The following is a 19,312-nucleotide window of genomic DNA, read 5'->3' on the forward strand; positions in this document are numbered from 1 at the left end:
CCAGCTGATGCTGATGGCAGGACAAGGGGTGATGGTTTGAACTCAAAGAAGGAGATTCAGACTGGAGAGAAGGGAGAAATGTTTGACACAGGTGGTGGTGAGAGCCTGGCCCAGGCTGCCCAGAGAGGTGGGAGATGTCCCATGCCTGGCAACACTGCAGGTCAGGTTGGTTGTGGCTCTGAGCAACCTGCTCTAGTTGCAGATGTCCCTGCTGGGTGCAGGGTGTTGGACTGGATGAGCTTTAAAGGTCCCTTCCCACCCAAACCCCTCCAGGATTTGTTGAAGATGAGGCTTGTTCTTGCCCAGCAGCTCCAGGAGCAGCTCTTCTCTGCCCCTCTGCCAGAGGACAGTCCCTTCCCCGTGGCTTGCTGTGCTCCTCTTCCTGCTGAGCTCCTCAAGGCAGGGCATGGAGCAGCTGGCTTTACACACCCTGGGCAGAGGTGGCTTTGATGCCTCCTCTCCCTGAAGGTGGTGGGGGCTGCAGCTTCCTTCACCAAAGCAGAGCCATGGAGCTTCTCCAAGCCCATCCCTACAACGTCTGCAGCAGGCAGCAGCCTTCCCCCCAGCTCCCTCCTCTCTCCTCCTCCAGCTTTGTTTGTTTGTTATTATTATTTTCATCTCCTTGGGGCTGTCTCACGTTGCTCCTCCTTCACTCTCCTCCTCCTCCATCCCCACCCTTCACCCATTGGCTGTGGGGCTGCTCCTGGGGGGGGAGCTCCACGGTTTTCTATATAACCCCTGGAGACCTCAGGCAGTCACCAGAAGCAGAAACATTCCCCTGGGCACCAACCCAGGCAGAAAAGCAAACTCCAGGACCTGGAGCACATGTCCAGCTGCCCATGTGGGGGGATGGAGCTGTGAGAGAAACTCCTCTGAGGAGCATCCAGCCTCGGTGGTGATGAGGAAGGTAACAACTCCAGTGAGAAGCTTTGCTCTTCCATGTGTTGTTCTGCAAACAAAATGATGTCTTGCTTCTGGGTGAGGGGTTGGGGTGGGGGGGTTGCATGATTTTCTGGCCCACCTCAACCTGGGGGAGATGTTGAAGGGACCACAGCACCTGTGCAGGGTCCAGCTGGTGGGCAGGGAGAAGGTGCAGAAGAAACCCAGCACACCTCAGTGGTCCTGCTGCTTATGGAGCAGGTTGTGTTGAGGGCAGGGAGGAAGCTGGGAGTGGTGTCCTCATCCACCTTTCTCCCCCCCCTTTCCCCCACCCATGGCTTTTCTGCTGCAGGAGATGGTTATCTGCAGGAAAGGTCTGTTTGGTGGGGTTAGTCAGGCAGGAGAGCCCAAGGGGAGCTGCTCTTGAGGGCAGCCAGCTCTGTCCAGGCAGGACAAAGCAGGCAGCATGCCATGGTGGAGAAGCTGCCTTGAGATGGAGATGCCTCCTGAGCTGTGGGAGCTCTGCTGGGCTTCCAAACAGGAGGAATCCCAAGCCCCTCACCCCAGGTATGGCATCTTCCAGGTGAGAGCAGGTTGTGCCAGGGTTATGACAACAGTCTTCAGCTCTTCTCCACTCTGGCAACGTTCTTTGAGGTCCATGTCCTGACTCTGCTGGTTTTAGCTGTGATTTGGACTCATCACAGCATCAAGGACATTCCCACATTCTTGTGTCTAAGCTAGGAGCCCCAGCCTGGCAAGTGGGATGGGGATTCCTTCAGGTGGGATGGGGATCCCTTCAGGTGGGAAGGGGTTGGAGATCCCATCAGGTGGGATGGGGACTCCTTCAGGTGGGATGGGGATTCCCTCAGGTGGGAAGGGGTTGGAGATTCCTTCAGGTGGGATGGGGATTCCTTCAGGTGGGAAGGGGTTGGAGATTCCTTCAGGTGGGATGGGGATTCCTTCAGGTGGGATGGGGATCCCTTCAGGTGGGAAGGGGTTGGAGATCCCTTCAGGTGGGATGGGGACTCCTTCAGGTGGGATGGGGATTCCTTCAGGTGGGAAGGGGTTGGAGATCCCATCAAGGAGGAGAGAGATCCCGTCAGGTGGGATGGGGATTCCCTCAGGTGGGAAGGGGTTGGGGACTCCTTCAGGTGGGATGGGGATTCCTTCAGGTGGGAAGGGGTTGGAGATCCCTTCAGGTGGGATGGGGACTCCTTCAGGTGGGATGGGGATTCCCTCAGGTGGGAAGGGGTTGGGGATCCCATCAGGTGGGATGGGGACTCCTTCAGGTGGGATGGGGATTCCTTCATGTGGGAAGGGGTTGGAGATCCCCTCAGGTGGGATGGGAATGGTCCCTTCAGGCACCTCAGCTGCTCAGCAGCAGGAGCAAAGCACAGAGGATTTTGGCTCAGGTGATGCTGGCTTTCACTTTACATCTGCTGGGCGCTGAAGAAGCTTCTTGGTGCTCCCATGCCTCAGTTTCTCAGCCCATCTGAGAAAGGGTTGGAGATGTGAGAGGCAGCTTGGAGGAGCAGGGGGAAAGGGGCTGTTGAGGAGGAGCAAACAAAGCTGCTCTTTCACTGAAGTGCTGGGTTCTAAGGCAGGGTGGAGGAGAAGGGATTTTGTTCTTCAGTGCTGTGGAAGGGACAGGCAGGATCCAGGGAGCTGTGTCCTGTGATAGTCACTCACATGACTTTGTTATGGTTGGACTTGATGACCTTAGAGGTCTTTTCCAAACAAAATGGGTCTGGGATTCTCTGAGATCTTTCACCAAACACCCAGGGGCTGGATGTTCACACCAGGCTCTGGAGTCCTGGCTCAAGGAGAGCAGAGGGCACAGGAGGCGACTCTCAGTGGTGCCCAGCGACAGGACAAGGGGCAGCAGGCCCCAACTGGAACCCAGGAGGTTCCATCTGAATATCACCACTTTGACCCAATGGGATCTCATCTGGAGTTGTTTCTGATCACTCTGAAGAAGGACTTTCTCCAGAATTCCTGTCATTCAGTCTCACAGGATCCTAGATTCCCAGCATTCTGGGGTTGGGAGGGACCTCTGGAGGTCATCCACTCCAACCTCTGCTCAAGCAGAGCACCCACAGCAGCTTGCTCAGGATCACAATGGCCAGCTGGGGTTGGAAGGTCTCCAGAGAAGGAGACTCCACAACCTCTCTGGGCAGCCTGCTCCAGGGCTCCAGCAGCCTCACACAAAAGTTTCTCCTCCTGCTCAGGTGGAACCTCTTGCATTCCAGTTTGTGCCCACTGCCCCTTGTCCTGTCACTGGGGCACCATTCAGAAGAGTCTGGCCCCATCCTCTGGCCTCCCACAGGGGAATGGAATGGAATGGAATGGACCAGGTTGGAAGCGACCTTTGAGAAGGTGCTTTAGCTCCTGCTGAGCATTGATCACAGTATCACCAAGGTTGGAAGAGACCTTGAGGATCATTGAGTCCAACCTGTCACCACAGACCCATGACTAGACCATGGCACCAAGTGCCACATCCAATCCCCTCTTGAGCACCTCCAGGGATGGTGACTCCACCACCTCCCTGGGCAGCCCAGGTCCCCCCTGGGGCTGCTCTTCTCCAGGCTCCCCAGCCCCAGGCCTCTCAGCCTCTCTCCTCACAAGTTCCTCCTTCCTCTACTAACCAAGTTCTCTCCCTTGTCCCTTTCTCCATCTGCAGGTCCAACCAAGACCCCAGCAAGGACATCCCCTGAGCATCATGAGGACCTCTGCAGGCCGCTTTGCTGCTCAGGTGCCCACGGCGAGGATCCCAGCCGCCACGGCTCTGGCTATCCTCCTCGCCTGCCTCTTCTCAGGGGCACAAACCCAGACCCCAAGAGCTTTCCAGGAGAGCACCATCCCCTTCGAGGTGCTCCACCAGGAGCAGGCTTACAGTCTGGTCCAGCCAGGCGTGTTCCAGGATGCCAGGGTGTCCAACCAGTCGGGGAGGCTCCCCGGGAGCGGGGGCTCCGAGCCCCCGCCGCTGCCGGTGTGCGCCAAGCCTGCCGACATCCGGCACGTCTTCAAGTACATCAACACCGCCGTGTCCTGCACCATCTTCGTCGTGGGCATCATCGGCAACTCCACCCTCCTCAGGATCATCTACAAGAACAAGTGCATGAGGAATGGGCCCAACGTCCTCATTGCCAGCCTGGCACTGGGAGACCTCCTCTACATCCTCATTGCTCTGCCCATCAACGTCTACAAGGTAGGCTCCCACCGCGGCACGAGCGCTGCGGCAGCCCGGGGGTTGTGGGGACGGGGGTCTGCTCCCCTCCCCTGGTGGGCTGGGCAGTACCTCCTCCGCTTTGCAGGCTCCATGTGGGTAGAAGGGTGGTAGAAGCTCCACCCTTGGAGGTTTTTAAGGCCAGGCTGGATGTGGCTCTGAGCAACCTGATGTAGTGTGAGGGGGGTGGAACTGGTGAGAGGCCTCGAGCACAAGCCCTACAAGGAGAGGCTGAGGGAGCTGGGGTTGCTTAGCCTGCAGAAGAGGAGGCTCAGGGGAGACCTTCTTGCTGCCTACAATGACCTGGAGGGGGTTGGTCTCTTCTCCCAGGCAACCAGCACCAGAACAAGAGGACACAGTCTCAAGCTGTGCCAGGGGAGGTTTAGGCTGGAGGTGAGGAGAAAGTTCTTCCCAGAGAGAGTTGTTAGCCATTGGAATGTGCTGCCCAGGGAGGTGGTGGCGTCAGCATCCCTGGAGGTGTTCAAGAGGGGATTGGATGTGGCACTTGGTGCCATGGTTTAGTAGTCCTGAGGTGTTGGGTGACAGGTTGGACCTGATGATCTTTGAGGTCTTTTCCAATCTTATTGATTCTATGATTCTATTCCTTGATCCTTTGCCTGGTGCCATGGTTTAGTTGATCAGATGGTGCTGGGTGATAGGTTGGACTTGATGATCTCAAAGGTCTCTTCCAACCTGGTTCATTCCATTCCATTCCACTCCACTCTTGAGGTCCCTCCCAACCCTAACAATTCTATGACTCTGTCTGCAGGGGATGGGGGGAGGGTGTTTGTGTGCTCCAAAGGATGAGGGAAACATAAACCCACAGCTCAAAGAACATTCCTGGGGCAGCAGAGGTGTCTTCACTCACAGCTGTGTTATGGACACACAAACAGGCACAGAACCTTCCAGATCTTCTACATCCCACCTAAACCCACACAAATTAGCTCACCTGCAGTCCCCTGAGGTTACAACCTGACATTTGTTTCAGCTGACCCCAAATTATTGTCCTCTGAGGACACTTGTCCCACCACAGTTCAGTGGATCAGCCTCAAACAAAGACCTTCTTTATCCCAGCTGAAGGTGAAGGCTCACCAAGGAAGGAGGAAAATGGCTGTGCTACAAACCAGGGCTTCTGTCAGAGCCACCATTCCCAGATGGGAGAGAAGAGGGACAACAGATGTCCTCAGGAGAAGCTGAGATCTGCACTGGTGCAGAGAGGGCTGGGTGATGTGGGCAGTAGGCCTGGGAGCCTGGCTAAGAGCAGAAGGTGTGTTATGGTGTCTGTGAGACGTCTTGTGACCCTTGTGAGACATGTCATGACATCTCTGAGATGTGCCATGCCACCTGTGAGGTGTATCACACTGCCTGTGAGGTGTGTCTGGCTTAACAGGGAATGGAATGGAATGGAATAGAATAGAATAGAATTAACCAGGTTGGAAGAGACCTTTGAGATCATCAAGTCCAGCCTATCACCCAACACCATCTAATCAACTAAACCATGGCACCAAGCACCCCATCCAGTCTCTTCCTAAACACCTCCAGGGATGGTGACTCCACCACCTCCCTGGGCAGCACATTCCAATGGCCAATCTCTCTTGCTGTGAGGAACTTCTTCCTAACATCCAGCCTAAACCTCCCCTGGCACAGCTTGAGACTGTGTCCTCTTGTTCTGGTGCTGCTTGCCTGGGAGAAGAGACCAACCCCCACCTGGCTACAACCTCCCTTCAGGTAGTTGTAGACAACTCACCCCCTGCTTGAGCCAGGTTTTGGTGGGCTTTAAGCCAGAGGTTTCTCTGAAGGGTTGCTGCAGGGTGAAGGACTTGGAGCTCAGCCAGATTTGTTTGTCCAAGGCAAGCTTCAGCATGAAAAGTGGAAATGGAGGGATCCTGGAGCAAGCAGGCTGGGTGGCAGGAGGAGAAGGCAGAGGCTAGACTTATATTGAGTGTAAGGAAGAAGTTCTTCACTGGGAGGATGAGGAGACACTGGGACTGGTTCCCCAGGATGGTGCTGGATGCCCCTCCCTGGAGGTGTTCAAGGCCAGGTTGGATGAGGCAACCTGGTCTAGTGGAAGATGTCCCTGCCCATTGCAGTGGGGTTGGAACTAGATGATCTTTAAGGTCCCTTCCAACCCAAGCCATCCCATGACTCCATGAAGTTTGAAGTGGGAACAAGGTGGATGTCATCTGACAGTGAGAACAAGCAGAGGTGGCTGGTAGAAGGTTTCCAGTTGCTGTGTCTGCATACCCTTGCCAGACTTTGGCTCTTTCAGGTGATGCCACTGTTCCCTCTGAAAGCCACCCAAAGCCCACCCTGGCATCCAGGATTGGTATCCACCCCAACCCCCACCAAGATATGGATCCAGAACCTAACACCTGCATCATCCTTCCACCCATGTGTCAACTCCTCTCCCAGCAAACCTTTGGGGAGATGGAGAGCTCCCAGTACAACACAAAACACCAGAGACCTCACACCGTGTGATGCTGGTGGAGGTGACCTCAGGGTGCTTTCAGCTGCTCTTTGTGGGCTTCTCACACCTGGTGGCCAACCACCCTCTGTTATGGGAAGCTGGACACACTGTCCTGAAGCAGCCTGGTGACCCTTTGGTTCTTCCCCAGCTCCTGGCAAAGGACTGGCCCTTTGGTGTTCAGGTCTGCAAGCTGGTCCCCTTCATCCAGAAGGCTTCAGTGGGCATCACTGTGCTCAGCCTTTGTGCTCTCAGCATTGACAGGTAAGAGAACTGCCCTGCCCAGCCTGGCACATATCTGACTTTGCTACTGAGAACATCAGGGTCACCAGGACTATCTGTCCCTTCATGGTAACCAGAAGGCAGACCACAGGAGAGCTTGGAGCCAGGCTTGGTTGGAGATGAGGACAGGATACCTATTGGACCAGGATGCTCTGTCATGAAGAGCTGAAGTCCAGCAAGGGACAGAGATTCAATTCTGCTGCAAAAAAAGTGGAGGAACACCTGCTGGGGTGGTGGGGAAGGGTGGCAAGTAGACACTGGCCATGGGTACCTACCATCACCCTCATCTGCTGACCTCTTTGGTCTGATCTTTCCCCTTCCACTGAAGGTTCAGGGGTGGAGGAAGGCATAAGAGAAAGGGGCTTTGGGGACATCTGAGCTGGACCTTCTTTGCCACCTCCCTGATGGCTGCTTTCTCACACGTGGGGCAGGTACCGAGCGGTGGCATCCTGGAGTCGGATCCAGGGGATAGGAATCCCCATGTGGAAGGCAGTGGAGGTGATGCTGATCTGGGTGGTGGCCATTGTCCTTGCAGTCCCTGAAGCCATTGCCTTTGACATGGTGGAGCTCAGCCACTGGGAGCAGCACCTGTGGGTGTGCATGCTGGCCTCTGAGCAGAAATCCAGCTTCATGATGGTAGGTACCTGGTCCCACCCCAGCTGGGCACCCCCCAGCCTCTGTTAGAGGATTGGGTGCTCCTGTAGATGGCTGCTTCTGGCCTTCAGAGTGAACACAAGGAGAGCAGCAGCAGAGCCAGCATTGTAGTGACATGGGGCAGACTTGCTTTGAATGTGAAGCCAGAAAACAGGCAGCTGGTCCTTGGGCATGGAATCACAAACTGGTTTGGGTTGGAATGGACCTTAAGGATCATCTAGTCCAACCTTCCTGCCATGGGGAGTGACAGCTTCAACTAGGCCAGGCTGCTCACAGTCCCATCCAACCTGGACTTGAACACTTACAGGGAGGTGTTAAGCTGTGTTGTGTCTTCACCATCCAGGTCAGAAGGTCACAACACATCTTGGCAAGGTTCAGAGCCCACCACATTGTCCAGGAGCATCTCCACAACCAGTCTGGGTGGGTAACCCTTCACGGGGTCAGTTCAGGGTGGTCAAGGGAATGAAGGCTCTTAGAAAGCATCAGGTCTTAGCCCAGATAAGAGCCTTGCAGCTGTTTCTTGTACAAGATTGGGCTGGCAACCAGATGGAAACCAGCCTGGGGGGGAAGATCATCCCATGTGCAGGTAGCACAGGAGCTGTACCACACACCTCAGGGAGACACCTTCAGACACCAGCAGGGGCTGAGAAAGGCCAGCACCAGGGGCTGAGTCCCTTCATGCCCCAGCTCCCCACCTCCCCTTGCCCCAGCTGCCAGCTGCTCTCTCTTGTGCCTGCAGTTCTACCGTGATGTGAAGGACTGGTGGCTTTTTGGCTTCTATTTCTGCCTCCCCCTGCTGTGCACTGGCATCTTCTACACCCTGATGTCATGTGAGATGTTGAGCAAGAGAAATGGCATGAGAATTGCTCTGAATGACCACATGAAACGGGTAAGGAAGCCAGGATGGGAGAGACTCTGCTGGGTCCCAGCAAGGAGGGAGGGATCTTGATGGGGAGGACATGGATCTGGCCCTCTGGAGGACATGTGTGAGCTGATACAACCTCACAGTGGTCACAGATACTGGTGCAGTGATGCAAATGCATGGCTCAAACCAGGGAGTTGGGCCTTCAGCTCAACAATCCCCAGACTAGCCAGGGACTACCCCAGACTAGTCCATGGAGCAGCTGCATCTTCAGTCCCTCATGGCCATGGACCCAGTGCATCTTCAGTCCCTCATGGCCATGGAGCAGCTGCATCTTCAGTCCCTCATGGCCATGGACCCAGTACATCTTCAGTTCCTCATGGCCATGGAGCAGCTGCATCTTCAGTCCCTCATGGTCATTTACATCTGGCCATGCTATGCCAGTCACCAGGAGTGATGGTAAGAAGGGATGTGAAGCAGTCTAGTCCATAGAGAATCATAGAACTGTCAGGGCTGGAAGGGACCTTGAGGACCATCTAGTTCCAACCCCCCTGCTATGGGCAGGGACACCTCACACCACAGCAGGTTGCTCACAGCCACATCCAGCCTGGCTGCAAACACCTCCAGGGATGAGGCTTCCACCACCTCCCAGGGCAACCTGTGCCAGTGTCTCACCACCCTCCTGGGGAAGAACTTCTTCCTGACATCCAATCTGAACCTACTCCCTTCTAGTCTTGCTCCCTTCCCCTCAGTCCCTATCACTCCCCTGCTGATACCATTTCTGCAGCCTGGATCTCAGAGTCCTCCTCACGGTGCAGGACCTGGGACCGGCAGGTTGTGCTCTAGACTCGGATGACAGGAAGATTGAGTGGAAGAGGTGCTGCTGAGCTTGGGCAGGTGGTGCTTTGCTCCACCTGCTCTCCAGTGCTCAGCCAGCCCAAGCTTCCTCTCCTGCCCCCCTTCCTCCTGCAGCGCCGGGAGGTGGCCAAGACGGTGTTCTGCCTGGTGCTGATCTTCGCGCTCTGCTGGCTGCCTCTCCACCTCAGCCGCATCCTCAAGCAGACCATCTATGACCAGACAGACCCCAACAGGTGTGAGCTGCTCAGGTAGGGCACCAGCAGCAGGGCACCCTGCTGGGAGCCTCTGGGGGCGCCAGCAGAGCTCCCACCGGGCTCATTGCCAACTGGGGGAGATGCCTTCCAAACATCTCACTGTAATAGCTCCCTTCTAGGTGGCCTTGCACTCCTGGTAGGCACAGAGGGAGGGTGAAGGGGGCCCATGAGAAGAGAAGAAATGAGGTTTGGAGATAGCTCTACAAAGCCCTGGGTTGAAGATATCTCCTGGGCTGAGGGGTCTCTACAAAGCCATGGGTTAAAGATATCTCCTGGACTGAGGGGTCTCTACAAAGCCATGGGTTAAAGATATCTCCTGGGCTGAGGGGTCTCTACAAAGCCATGGGTTGAAGATATCTCCTGGGCTGAGGGGTCTCTACAAAGCCATGGGTTAAAGATATCTCCTGGGCTGAGGGGTCTCTACAAAGCCATGGGTTGAAGATATCTCCTGGGCTGAGGGGTCTCTACAAAGCCATGGGTTAAAGATATCTCCTGGGCTGAGGGGTCTCTACAAAGCCATGGGTTGAAGAAAGGTATCTCCTGGGCTGAGGATCATTCTGTGCAGGGCTAAAGGAACTGCAGGAGCTCCAAAGCCTGTGCACACTTTCTGTCACTTGGCTGGTGGATGTGTCCCACTCTTGCCTTTACCTGTCACACAGAATCATGGAACTGTGTGGTAAGATCACCAAGTCCAACACTGCTGTGGCCATTAAACCACGTCCCAGGGTGCCACATCCACGTGTGTCTTGAGCACCTCCAGGCATGGTGACTCCACCACCTCCCTGGGCAGCCTGTTCCCAACTTCAGGCCAGTTTGAGGAGATGAGGGTCACCAGAAATCAGATCTCATGGTTTCCTCAAGCAATGCTCCTCACAAGCAGCAGCATTGTGCAGGAAGGCCTCCTCTGTGCTCACCTCCATGGTATCCACCACTGGCCCTCCATGGAGCGGGTTGTCAGGCCAGGCAGTTGGCAGGCACTTTGGAAACTCTCCTTCAGTTCTCCAAGAGCTTCCAACACTTCTTCTGTCCCCTCCCATCTCAGTTTCCTCCTGGTGATGGATTACTTTGGGATCAACATGGCCTCCCTCAACTCCTGCATCAACCCTGTGGCTCTCTACTTTGTCAGTCGGAAATTCAAGAACTGCTTCCAGGTAGGGCTGACCCCTCCAGAGCTCCTGGCTCTGGTGACCCTTCCCAGACACTGGCCCCAAGGGCACGAGCTCCTTTGAAGCCTGCAGGCATGATGCATCCAGAGGAAGCCTCACTGCAGTGGCCTTTTGTGCTTAGGAGGTGACAGGGAAGGTGGGGAGTGCTTTGGGGCTGCTTGAACCTTCAAATCCAAGTTATGCAGGCAGAATTTTCAGGAGCAATGGGATGGGATTGGATAAGATAGAAGGGATGGAATGGGTTGGGATGGGATCTCTGAAGTGGGATGGGATAGATGGGATGGGTTGGGATGGGATAGATGGGATGGGATGAGACAAAATGAGATAGATGGGATGGGATAGATAGGATAAAACAGGATGGAAAGAAGACAGCTCCCAGCTGCTGTGGCAGAAAGAAGAGTTGAGCCCAGCTAAGCCTTCCCCCAAGGACAAGGCAACACAAAAGGTGACCCAGATTTTGGCACCTTCATTTCCAGGCCTCACCAGCCCTATGCTGGGAAACTCATTCCCAGCAGGTCCACGGGACCCCAGGCTCAGGAGCACAGGCTGCACTCCCCAGCCTGGCACTGCACGATGCCAACATCACCAAGGGCCTGCTTCCTCCTCCTTCACCCCACAGCTCACCCTGCTGCCCTCTTTCTCCACCCTCTTGTCTCCTCCCAGTCCTGCCTGTGCTGCTGGTGCCAGAGGCCAGCCCTGAGCATCACACCCACCGAGGACAAGGGCTCTGCTGGGAAGTGGAAAGCCAACGGGCAGGAGCTCGGGCTGGACAGGAGCAGCTCCCGCTTGAGCAACAAGTACAGCTCCTCCTAAAGCTGTGCCACCAGCAGGGACAAGGGGAGAAGACACCATGCCAGGGTGGCAGGACTCCTCCATTGCTCTCACACAGCCTTTTTCTGGCTGTGCCTGAATTGGTTTTGCCTTCATGTCATGACCCACCCGGAAAGAGCTGCGGCACTTCGTGGTCTCCGACAGGGCCAGCTCTGACTGCAGCCTCTGATGCTTCTCTGCTCCCTGTCACCTCCAGAAGAGGGAGAAGTGGACTCAGATCCATGGAGGATTCTTCATTTCCTTGCAGGAAAACAAGTGACTCATGGTCATTTGTCTTGGGTGGACACATGGGGTGGGGAGGTATGTATGGAAAGGGAAAGAAGGCTTAGATGTGGTCACTTTGAGGTGGAGGGATGAGGAAGAGAGGGAGAGGACCATGAGTGACAGTTCCCAGCTAAAGGGACAAAGAAAAGCTTTGATGCCATCCCTTATCCTCTCTCTCTCTTGCTGGGATGGCTTGTGCCTGGGCAGAGAGCCAGGGCAAGATCCAGGCCCTCATGTGGCTGGTGCCACATCAATAGCATGGCATCTCCCCTTCATGGTAAGGAGAGAGGGGCAGAAACTTGGCTTCATGGAATCCCAGGCTGGTTTGGGTTCAAGGGAACTTTAAAGGTCATCTAGTCCAACCAGGGACATCTGCAACTAGAGCAGGCTGCTTGGAGGCCCAACCAACCTGACCTGCAATAGTTCCAGAGATGGGGCACCTCCCACCTCTCTGGGCAACCTGAGGCAGGGTCTCACCAGCCTCAGTGTCAGACATTTCCTCCATCAAGAGGAAGAAATTGTTCCTCCTGTTCATAAGACCTAGCAGTGGCTGGAGGAAACAGCTTTCTGTTGCCCCAGGGAAGGTTTAGGTTGGACATGAAGGAAAATTTCTTCACCTTGAGGATTCTCAAGGCCTGGCCCAGGCTGGCCCAGAGCAGTGGTGGAGTCCCCATCCCTGGAGGGGTTTCAGAGCTGTGGAGATGTGGGGCTGAGGAAGTGTTTAGTGGTGACCTGGCAGGGTTGGGATAATGGTTGGGCTGGATGATCTTGAGGGGCTCTTCCACCCAGAACCATGATTCCATGATCAAGCAAAGGAGCCTTGCTCTGAAGTGCCTGACTCCTGCACAGCCCACCCCACCTGAACCTCTCAGACAGCCCAAGTCTGTCAGTTTGGGTTGGAAAGAGCCATTTTCTGGAGAGCATCTGACATTCTCCCTCCTCCCCTGTGCTCCTCTGTGCATTAATAAACCATGGAGGTGTTTCTAAGGGAAGATCTCCAGCTGCTTGCTGCTGAGCTGCAGGGCAGCTGCAGTCTCCTAAATACTTAGCTGAGTGTCAGCAGGCTCCTTTGGAAGCTGCAGACCTCCATGGAGGAGACAAGTGGGGTCCCCCCCTTCCTGGAGCAAACTGGAGAGCTTCCACTTGCTACAGGCCAGCATGGAGCAGAAACCTCCTAGGATTTCCTGCCATGTTACACTCAGCAAAAGGCTTTCCCTTGGGAGGCAGCCAGCAGAGACCAACAGGGCCAGTTTGCTGCTGGTTCCAAACTGGGAGGAGTGGCTGACATCCTGGCCGGCAGTACTGCCATTCAGCCAGGCCTGGACAGGCTGGGGAAGAGGACAACCTCATGAAGTTCAACCAGGGCAAGTGTAGGGTCCTGCCCCTGGGGAGGAAGAATCTCCTGCAGCAGTAGAGGTGAGGGGTGAGCTGATGGAAAGCAGCTCTCTGGAGAAGGACCTGGGAGTGCAGCTGGACAAGTTCCCCATGAGCCAGCAATGTGGCCTCATGGCCAAGAGCCCAGTGGTCTCCAGGGGAGCATGAAGAAGAGAGTGGCCCGCAGGTTGAGGGAGGATCTCCTTCCCCTCTCCTCTGCCCTAGTGAGCCTACACCTGGAGTATCAGATCCAGTTCTGAGCTCCCCAGTTCCAGAGAGACAGAGACCAGTGGAGGCTACAGAGGTGCTGAGGGGCCTGGAACATCTCTGTGAGGAGCAAAGGCTGAGAGCCCTGGGGCTGTGGAGCCTGGAGAAGAGCAGCCCCAGAGAGGATCTGAGCAATGCTCAGCAAGAGCTAACGTGGGGGGGCAAGAGGATGGGGCCAGGCTCCTCTCAGTGGTACCCAGAGACAGGGCAAGGGGCAATGGGCACAAACTGGAACCCAGGAGGTTCCATCTGAACAGAAGGAGAAACTTCTTTGGTGTGAGGGTGCTGGAGGCCTGGAGCAGGCTGCTCAAAGAGGCTGTGGAGTCTTCTCTGGAAGCTCTTGTCTGGAGAGCTTCCAACCCCAGCTGGCCATTGTGATCCTGGGCAAGCTGCTGTGGGTGCCCTGCTTGAGCAGGACTGGATGAGGTCCCTTCCAACCCTTACCACTCTGTTTCAGTGCTGTACCCTTGAAATTCTCTCAGGAGGAGTGGTTTGGGCTGCCCTTTGCCTGGGGGTTAACAAAGGAAGATGGCACTGGAGGAGCTGCTGTCATCTCCCACCCAGCCTCCACAGCACCAGGCTTGAGGAGGTTTGTTTATTGAAGTAGAGAATTTGCCTCCAAGCAGCCATAAAAGTCCCCAAACAAACCAAAAACGTTTGTCACAGGGAGGTCACCACATGTCACTGCTGTGCCACACATCCAGGGGGACAACCAGCTCCAAACCCTACTGCATCTCCTCCTCCCTCCGTGCTCTGTAGTCCTTCATGCTGCTCTGCAAAGAAAAGCAAAGGCCAAACGTTACCAGTGCTGTGGCTGAGTGACCATCCCGGTGCCACCACCCTGGGCTGTGCTGTGACCTTGCTGCCCAGTGCCTGGAAAGGGGCTGAGAGGCCTGAGAAGCTCTGACAGAGCCCCAGGTGCACCCAGGAGTGGCTGGGTTAGAGTCAGCCCAAGGGCAAGGACAGCAGGGTGTAACACAGGGCAGGCAGAGAACAGCTCAATACATCCTGTCAGGTTCTTCACATCAAAAACCCCTTCAGCAGGTCTTGGCTCATTCCTCTCCCCCTCTCAGACCAAGAGGGGAAAGACATCTGAGGTCTTCTTGAGGGTCTTACCTCAAAAGTGTTGAGGACATGTTGGCAAACACCCAGCAGGTCGGTCAGCCCCTTGCGGAATGGCTCAACGGCAGGAAGGGCTCCTGCAGGGAGGGAAAGGAGTCACTGAAAGGGGAGGTGGCTTCCAGAAGCCCTGTCCCCCACATGTGGTTGTTACCACCATGCCCTAGGGCAGTCCCTGTGATGGGGAGAAGCTCTGATAGGAAGCAGGTGGCCCAGAGACTTCGGGAGAGCATGCGGAGAGCTGAGCTCGGCGCGGTGGTGCAGGAAGGGCAGAGACCTCCCCTGCAGCCATCCCACAGGGAAGGAGTTCCCCTGGCAAGGCAAACACCTTGACCACCAGGGGTTTGTAGGAAGCCAGCACCAACTACATGCTTCCTTCCAGGAAGTGACTTCTACAGGTCTGATGCTCAGAGCAACAGCCCCATGATGGAGGCACAGAGCAGCAGCCCTCCTCCAGCAGCAGCCAAAGCTGTGGAGCTCGGCAGGACGTGGGTGAAGGGCAGGTGGCTGAGCTGGAGGGGTTGATGAACTGGTGAGTGAGTGCCTGCAAGAGGCTCAGAGTTGTCCATGCTCTCTACTACCAAGGAACAAAGTCCTCTTTGGATGGACTGATGAGAGGTTTGACAGCTTCAAGTCACAGCCTGATGCTCAAAGCTGCAAGACAGTGGAGAAGGAGAGGAGGAAACAAAGGCTGGATGGAGCTTTGGGCAGCCTGCTGTAGTTAACCATAGAATCAATCAGGTTGGAAAAGACCTCAAAGATCATCAAGTCCAACCTCTCACCCAACACCTCAGGACTACTAGACCATGGCACCAAGTGCCACATCCAGTCCCCTCTTGAACACCTCCAGGGATGGGGACTCCACCACCCCCCTGGGCAGCACATTCCAATGGCTAACAACTCTCTCTGGGAAGAACTTTCTCCTCACCTCCAGCCTAAACCTCCCCTGGTGCAGCTTGAGCATAACAGAGAAGCTGGAACCAGATGATCTTCCTGGTCCCTTCCAACCCAAGCCATTCTGTGACTCTACAGCCTCACTGCAGCTAGATGTCAGCACACTTCAGCTCTGCTCTCCAGTCCCTGTGCTGGTTGAGGGGCAGGTGGGGCACCCAGCAGCTCTGGCAGTTGAGGGAGGTGCAGATCTACCCTACCCCAGCCCCAGTTTGATGCCTGATGCCAGCCAACCCAGGTGTCTGGGAGAAGGCAAGGCTGTGGGCTCCTCAGGCCACAACCCAATAGCTGGGAAGAAGAGGAGCTGTAGCATAATAGCAGAATGGTTTGGGTTGGAAGGAACCATAAAGATCATCTAGCCCAACCCTCCTGCCATGGGCAGGGACATCTTCAACTAGACCAGCTTGCTCAAGGCCCCACCCAGCCTAGCTTGGAACACTTCCAGACCTGGAGTCTTCACATCTTCCCTGGGCAGCCCCTTCCAGTGCCTCACTAGGCTGGTGGCTCAGAGCAGCCTCTGCAGCTGAGGAACAGGATGCAGAGAAGGAGGAGAAACCTGCTTCTCTTTATCTCAATGAGTCCCACCTCGGGTCTGGATCCTGAAGTTGATCTTGCTTTCAGAGGGGTGTGTGATGCAGTAGCCACAGAACTCCACATCAGGGCTGCAAGAGGGGAGAGAGGAGAAGACAGCAGTGAAAGCCAGGCCAGCTCACAGCAAAGCTCTAGAGAAGCTCAGGCCACCCCAGCCCTGCTCAGGATGTTCCTCAAATGACTGAGCATCCTCTGGGAGAGGTACACTGAAGGGATAACTCCCTGTGTTACCTTATTGACAACCCCCCAGCCACCTCTGAGCTCAGGCTCAGCTGGAGCTTTACAGGGTAAAGGACAGGGCTGGCACAACCATAGGCAGCACCCTGGCACCACCACAGGTCTGGTGGTAGGCCTGCAGAGGTCAAAGAGGGGATTCTGGGTGCTGGAAACCTCAGTAGGCACAAACCTGACAGATTTCTGCTAGATCATTAACTCCCAGCATCACAGAATCACTGGAAAAGACCTTTCAGGTCCTTGAGGCCAACCATTGATTAACCCAACACTGACAAGTCACAGATTGTGGAACCCCTGAATCCCAGCAGGGTGGGGGTTGGAAGGGACCTCTGGAGATCATCCAGTCCAACTCCCTGCTCAAGCAGGGTCCCCCACAGCAGCTTGCCCAGGATCACAATGGCCAGGGGGGTTTGGAAGCTCCCCAGAGAAGGTAGGAGGTAGTCACTGCCCCTGGAGGTGTTCAAGAAACACGAGGACATGAAGCCCGGGACACGACTGAGTGGGCATGGTGGGGTTTGGTTGAGGGTTGGGCTCGAGGATCTTGAAGGTCTCTTGCAAGCCCAACAATTCTATGGTACTATGGGAAGGCCAGAGCTGGAGACAGAGGTTCCCTGGGTGAAACCAGGCCCCTCAGAGGCTGCACTTACTTCTTCATGACCATGTAGCGGAGGGAGTTGCCAAGCGTGTGGTCCTCATCGTGCAGCACGAAGGTGACACAGTTCCCATCTGTCCCATCTGCCTGCACCTGCCACAGGGGAGGAGAGAAGAGAGATTCTGTGAGCCTCTGTGAGGGCAGCCACACCAGAGCTTCACCACAGTAACTGGGGAAGCAGAGCTTGCTGCCCCAAGGGAGGTGTAGGTTGGATATGAGGAACAATTTCTTCCCCCTGAGGGTGGTCCAGGCCTGGCCCAGGCTGCCCAGGGCAGTGCTGGAGTCCCCATCCCTGGAGGGGTTTCAAAGCTCTGGAGATGTGGTGCTGAGGGCCATGGTTTAGTGGTGGCCTGACAGTTAAGGGTTGGACTTGATCATGGACTAGTTTAGGCTGTAAGGTCATCAGCCATAAGAAGCTTGAGGTCATAAGAAGTGTTGATGCTTCTCAGCAAGCCACTGCCTCCACCAGGGAGATGCTGCAGTCCCCTCAGCATATTGGCAGCTTCCACCAGACTCCAGTAGTTGCCCTTCCCTCCTGAGCCGGGGAACCCAGAGCTGGACCCAGAACCCCAGCTGTGGCCTCACCAGAGCAGAGGCAGGAGAACCTTGCCCTGCTGGCCACACTCTTCTTCATGCACCCCAGGAAACCATTGACCTTCTTGGCCACAGGTCCCTCAGCTGCTCCTCACCAGGCCTCTTCTCCAGACTCTTCACCAGCTTCTTTGCCCTTCTCTGAACCTGATCCAGCCAGGTCTCCCCTCAGCCTCCTTTCCTCCAGGCTGAACAATCCCATTGTCATTGTCCCTCAGCTGCTCCACACCACATCTGTTCTCCAGACTCTTCCCCAGCTTCATTGCCCTTCTCTGGGCTCACTTCTGCCCCTCAATGTCCTCCTTGGAGTGAGGAGCCCACAACTGAACCCAGGATTCAAGGTATGGCCTCACCAGTGCCCAGTCCAGGGAGACAATCCCTGCCCTGGTCCTGCTGGCCACAGCATTGCTGATTGAGGAAAGGATGCTGGTGGCCTTCCTGGCCACCTGAGCACACTGCTGGCTCATGTTCAGCTGTCTGTCCACCAGCACCCCCGGGTCCTTCTCCACACCCCTCAGCTGTAGTGGTGCAGGGGGTTGTTCCCAGCTGTCCCGGTGCTCAGCCGACAGAGAGCCTGCAGCCCTATCAGCCTGACCTGCAGTGCCATCTAGTGCCTTTTGCACCGGATCCTCTCAGAGGGCTCCAGCAGCCTGGAGTGGGGGCAGGAGCCAGAGGAGCCAGGCTGGGGTCTGCAGCTCCAGGCAAAGCCACCCCAAGCCTGATGCTGCAGTGCTGAGCAATTAATCTTTAAACAAAAAGTCTTATTTTAGGCAAACCTTAGTCCTGTCTGGTTTTAAAATCCTTCAGTCCTGCCCCTCAGCTCCTTCTGTTCCCTGCAGGACAACCTCAAACAGGTCAACTTGAACAACCCCAGCTCCAAAGTGATTTTTTTTTTTCCCCTGTCCCTCCTATTTCAGGTTCTTTCCTCAGCTTCTTTCTCCCTCTGCTGTTCACTGACACTAACAGAGCAGCTGCCCCATGCCAGGGGAAAACAATGCTGGGCAGGGCTGTGTGGGTCCCTGAGGGGTAGAGAAGGACCTGGGGGTGCTGGTGGACAGGCAGCTGAACGTGAGCCAGCAGTGTGCTCAGGTGGCCAGGAAGGCCACCAGCAAACTGGCCTCGATCAGCAGCGGTGTGGCCAGCAGGAGCAGGGCAGGGGTTGTCTCCCCGTGCTGGGCACACCTCGAATCCAGGGGTCAGGCTTGGGCGCCCCAGTCTAAGAAGGGCATTGAGGGGCCGGATCAGGTTCAGGGAAGGGCGAAGAGGCTGGCGAAGAGGCCTGGTGAGGAGCAGCTGAGGGACCTGTGGCCGTTGGGGGTTAGTTTGGACGTGAGGAACAATTTCTTCCCCTTGAGGGTTGTCCAGGCCTGTCCCAGGCTGCAGAGGGCAGTGGTGGAGTCCCCATCGCTGGCGGGGTCTCCAAGCCGTGGAGAGGCGGTGCTGAGGGCCACGGTTTAGTGATGATTGATCCGGACACCACCACCGCAGCTCCCCCTCGCTGCGCCTCAGCGAGCCCATGCCGAGGTGGCTCCGCCGCTCAGCCAGGCCGCAGCAGGAGCGGGGAGGTCCCGGCTACCGGCTTCTGCAGCGGTTTACCTCCTGCCGGCGGCGCGGAGCCCGCCTCGGCCCGCCCCCCGCAGCCAGGGCCGCGCTCAGCCACTCACCATCTCCAAGGCCGCTTTCCTCTCGCCCTCCTCCGCCATGGCGGCCGGACCACACTTCCCGGCATGCAGCGCGGAGCCGGCCCGCGCGCCCCGGCGTGCGCAGCGCCGCGGCCCCGCCGAGGTCCCAGC

General features: G+C 56.2%; 2 protein-coding genes across 2 annotated transcripts; one reads left to right on the forward strand and one right to left on the reverse strand.

The window, feature by feature from the left end:
- The first annotated feature begins 773 nt into the window (after positions 1–773).
- LOC137447918 (endothelin receptor type B-like) lies at positions 774–12,736 on the forward strand. Its single transcript, XM_068151913.1, has 8 exons — positions 774–907; positions 3,560–4,087; positions 6,721–6,833; positions 7,283–7,487; positions 8,245–8,394; positions 9,340–9,473; positions 10,522–10,630; positions 11,309–12,736. The coding sequence occupies exons 1-8, from the start codon at positions 899–901 to the stop codon at positions 11,456–11,458; spliced, it is 1,398 nt and encodes a 465-aa protein (XP_068008014.1). The 5' UTR covers positions 774–898; the 3' UTR covers positions 11,459–12,736.
- A 1,189-nt stretch (positions 12,737–13,925) lies between these two features.
- Positions 13,926–19,289, reverse strand: LOC137447919 (DNA-directed RNA polymerases I and III subunit RPAC2-like). The gene is made up of 5 exons (XM_068151914.1): positions 19,184–19,289; positions 16,924–17,021; positions 16,037–16,113; positions 14,498–14,580; positions 13,926–14,154 (listed from the first exon to the last, which is right to left on the reverse strand). Exons 1-5 carry the CDS (start codon positions 19,220–19,222, stop codon positions 14,107–14,109), a joined length of 345 nt encoding a protein of 114 aa, XP_068008015.1. The 5' UTR covers positions 19,223–19,289; the 3' UTR covers positions 13,926–14,106.
- Positions 19,290–19,312: the final 23 nt, after the last annotated feature.

The sequence above is a fragment of the Melanerpes formicivorus genome, unplaced genomic scaffold (genome assembly GCF_026170545.1).
Source record: "Melanerpes formicivorus ecotype bairdi unplaced genomic scaffold, bMelFor1.0.p_v2 SCAF_22, whole genome shotgun sequence".
NCBI lineage: Eukaryota > Metazoa > Chordata > Aves > Piciformes > Picidae > Melanerpes > Melanerpes formicivorus.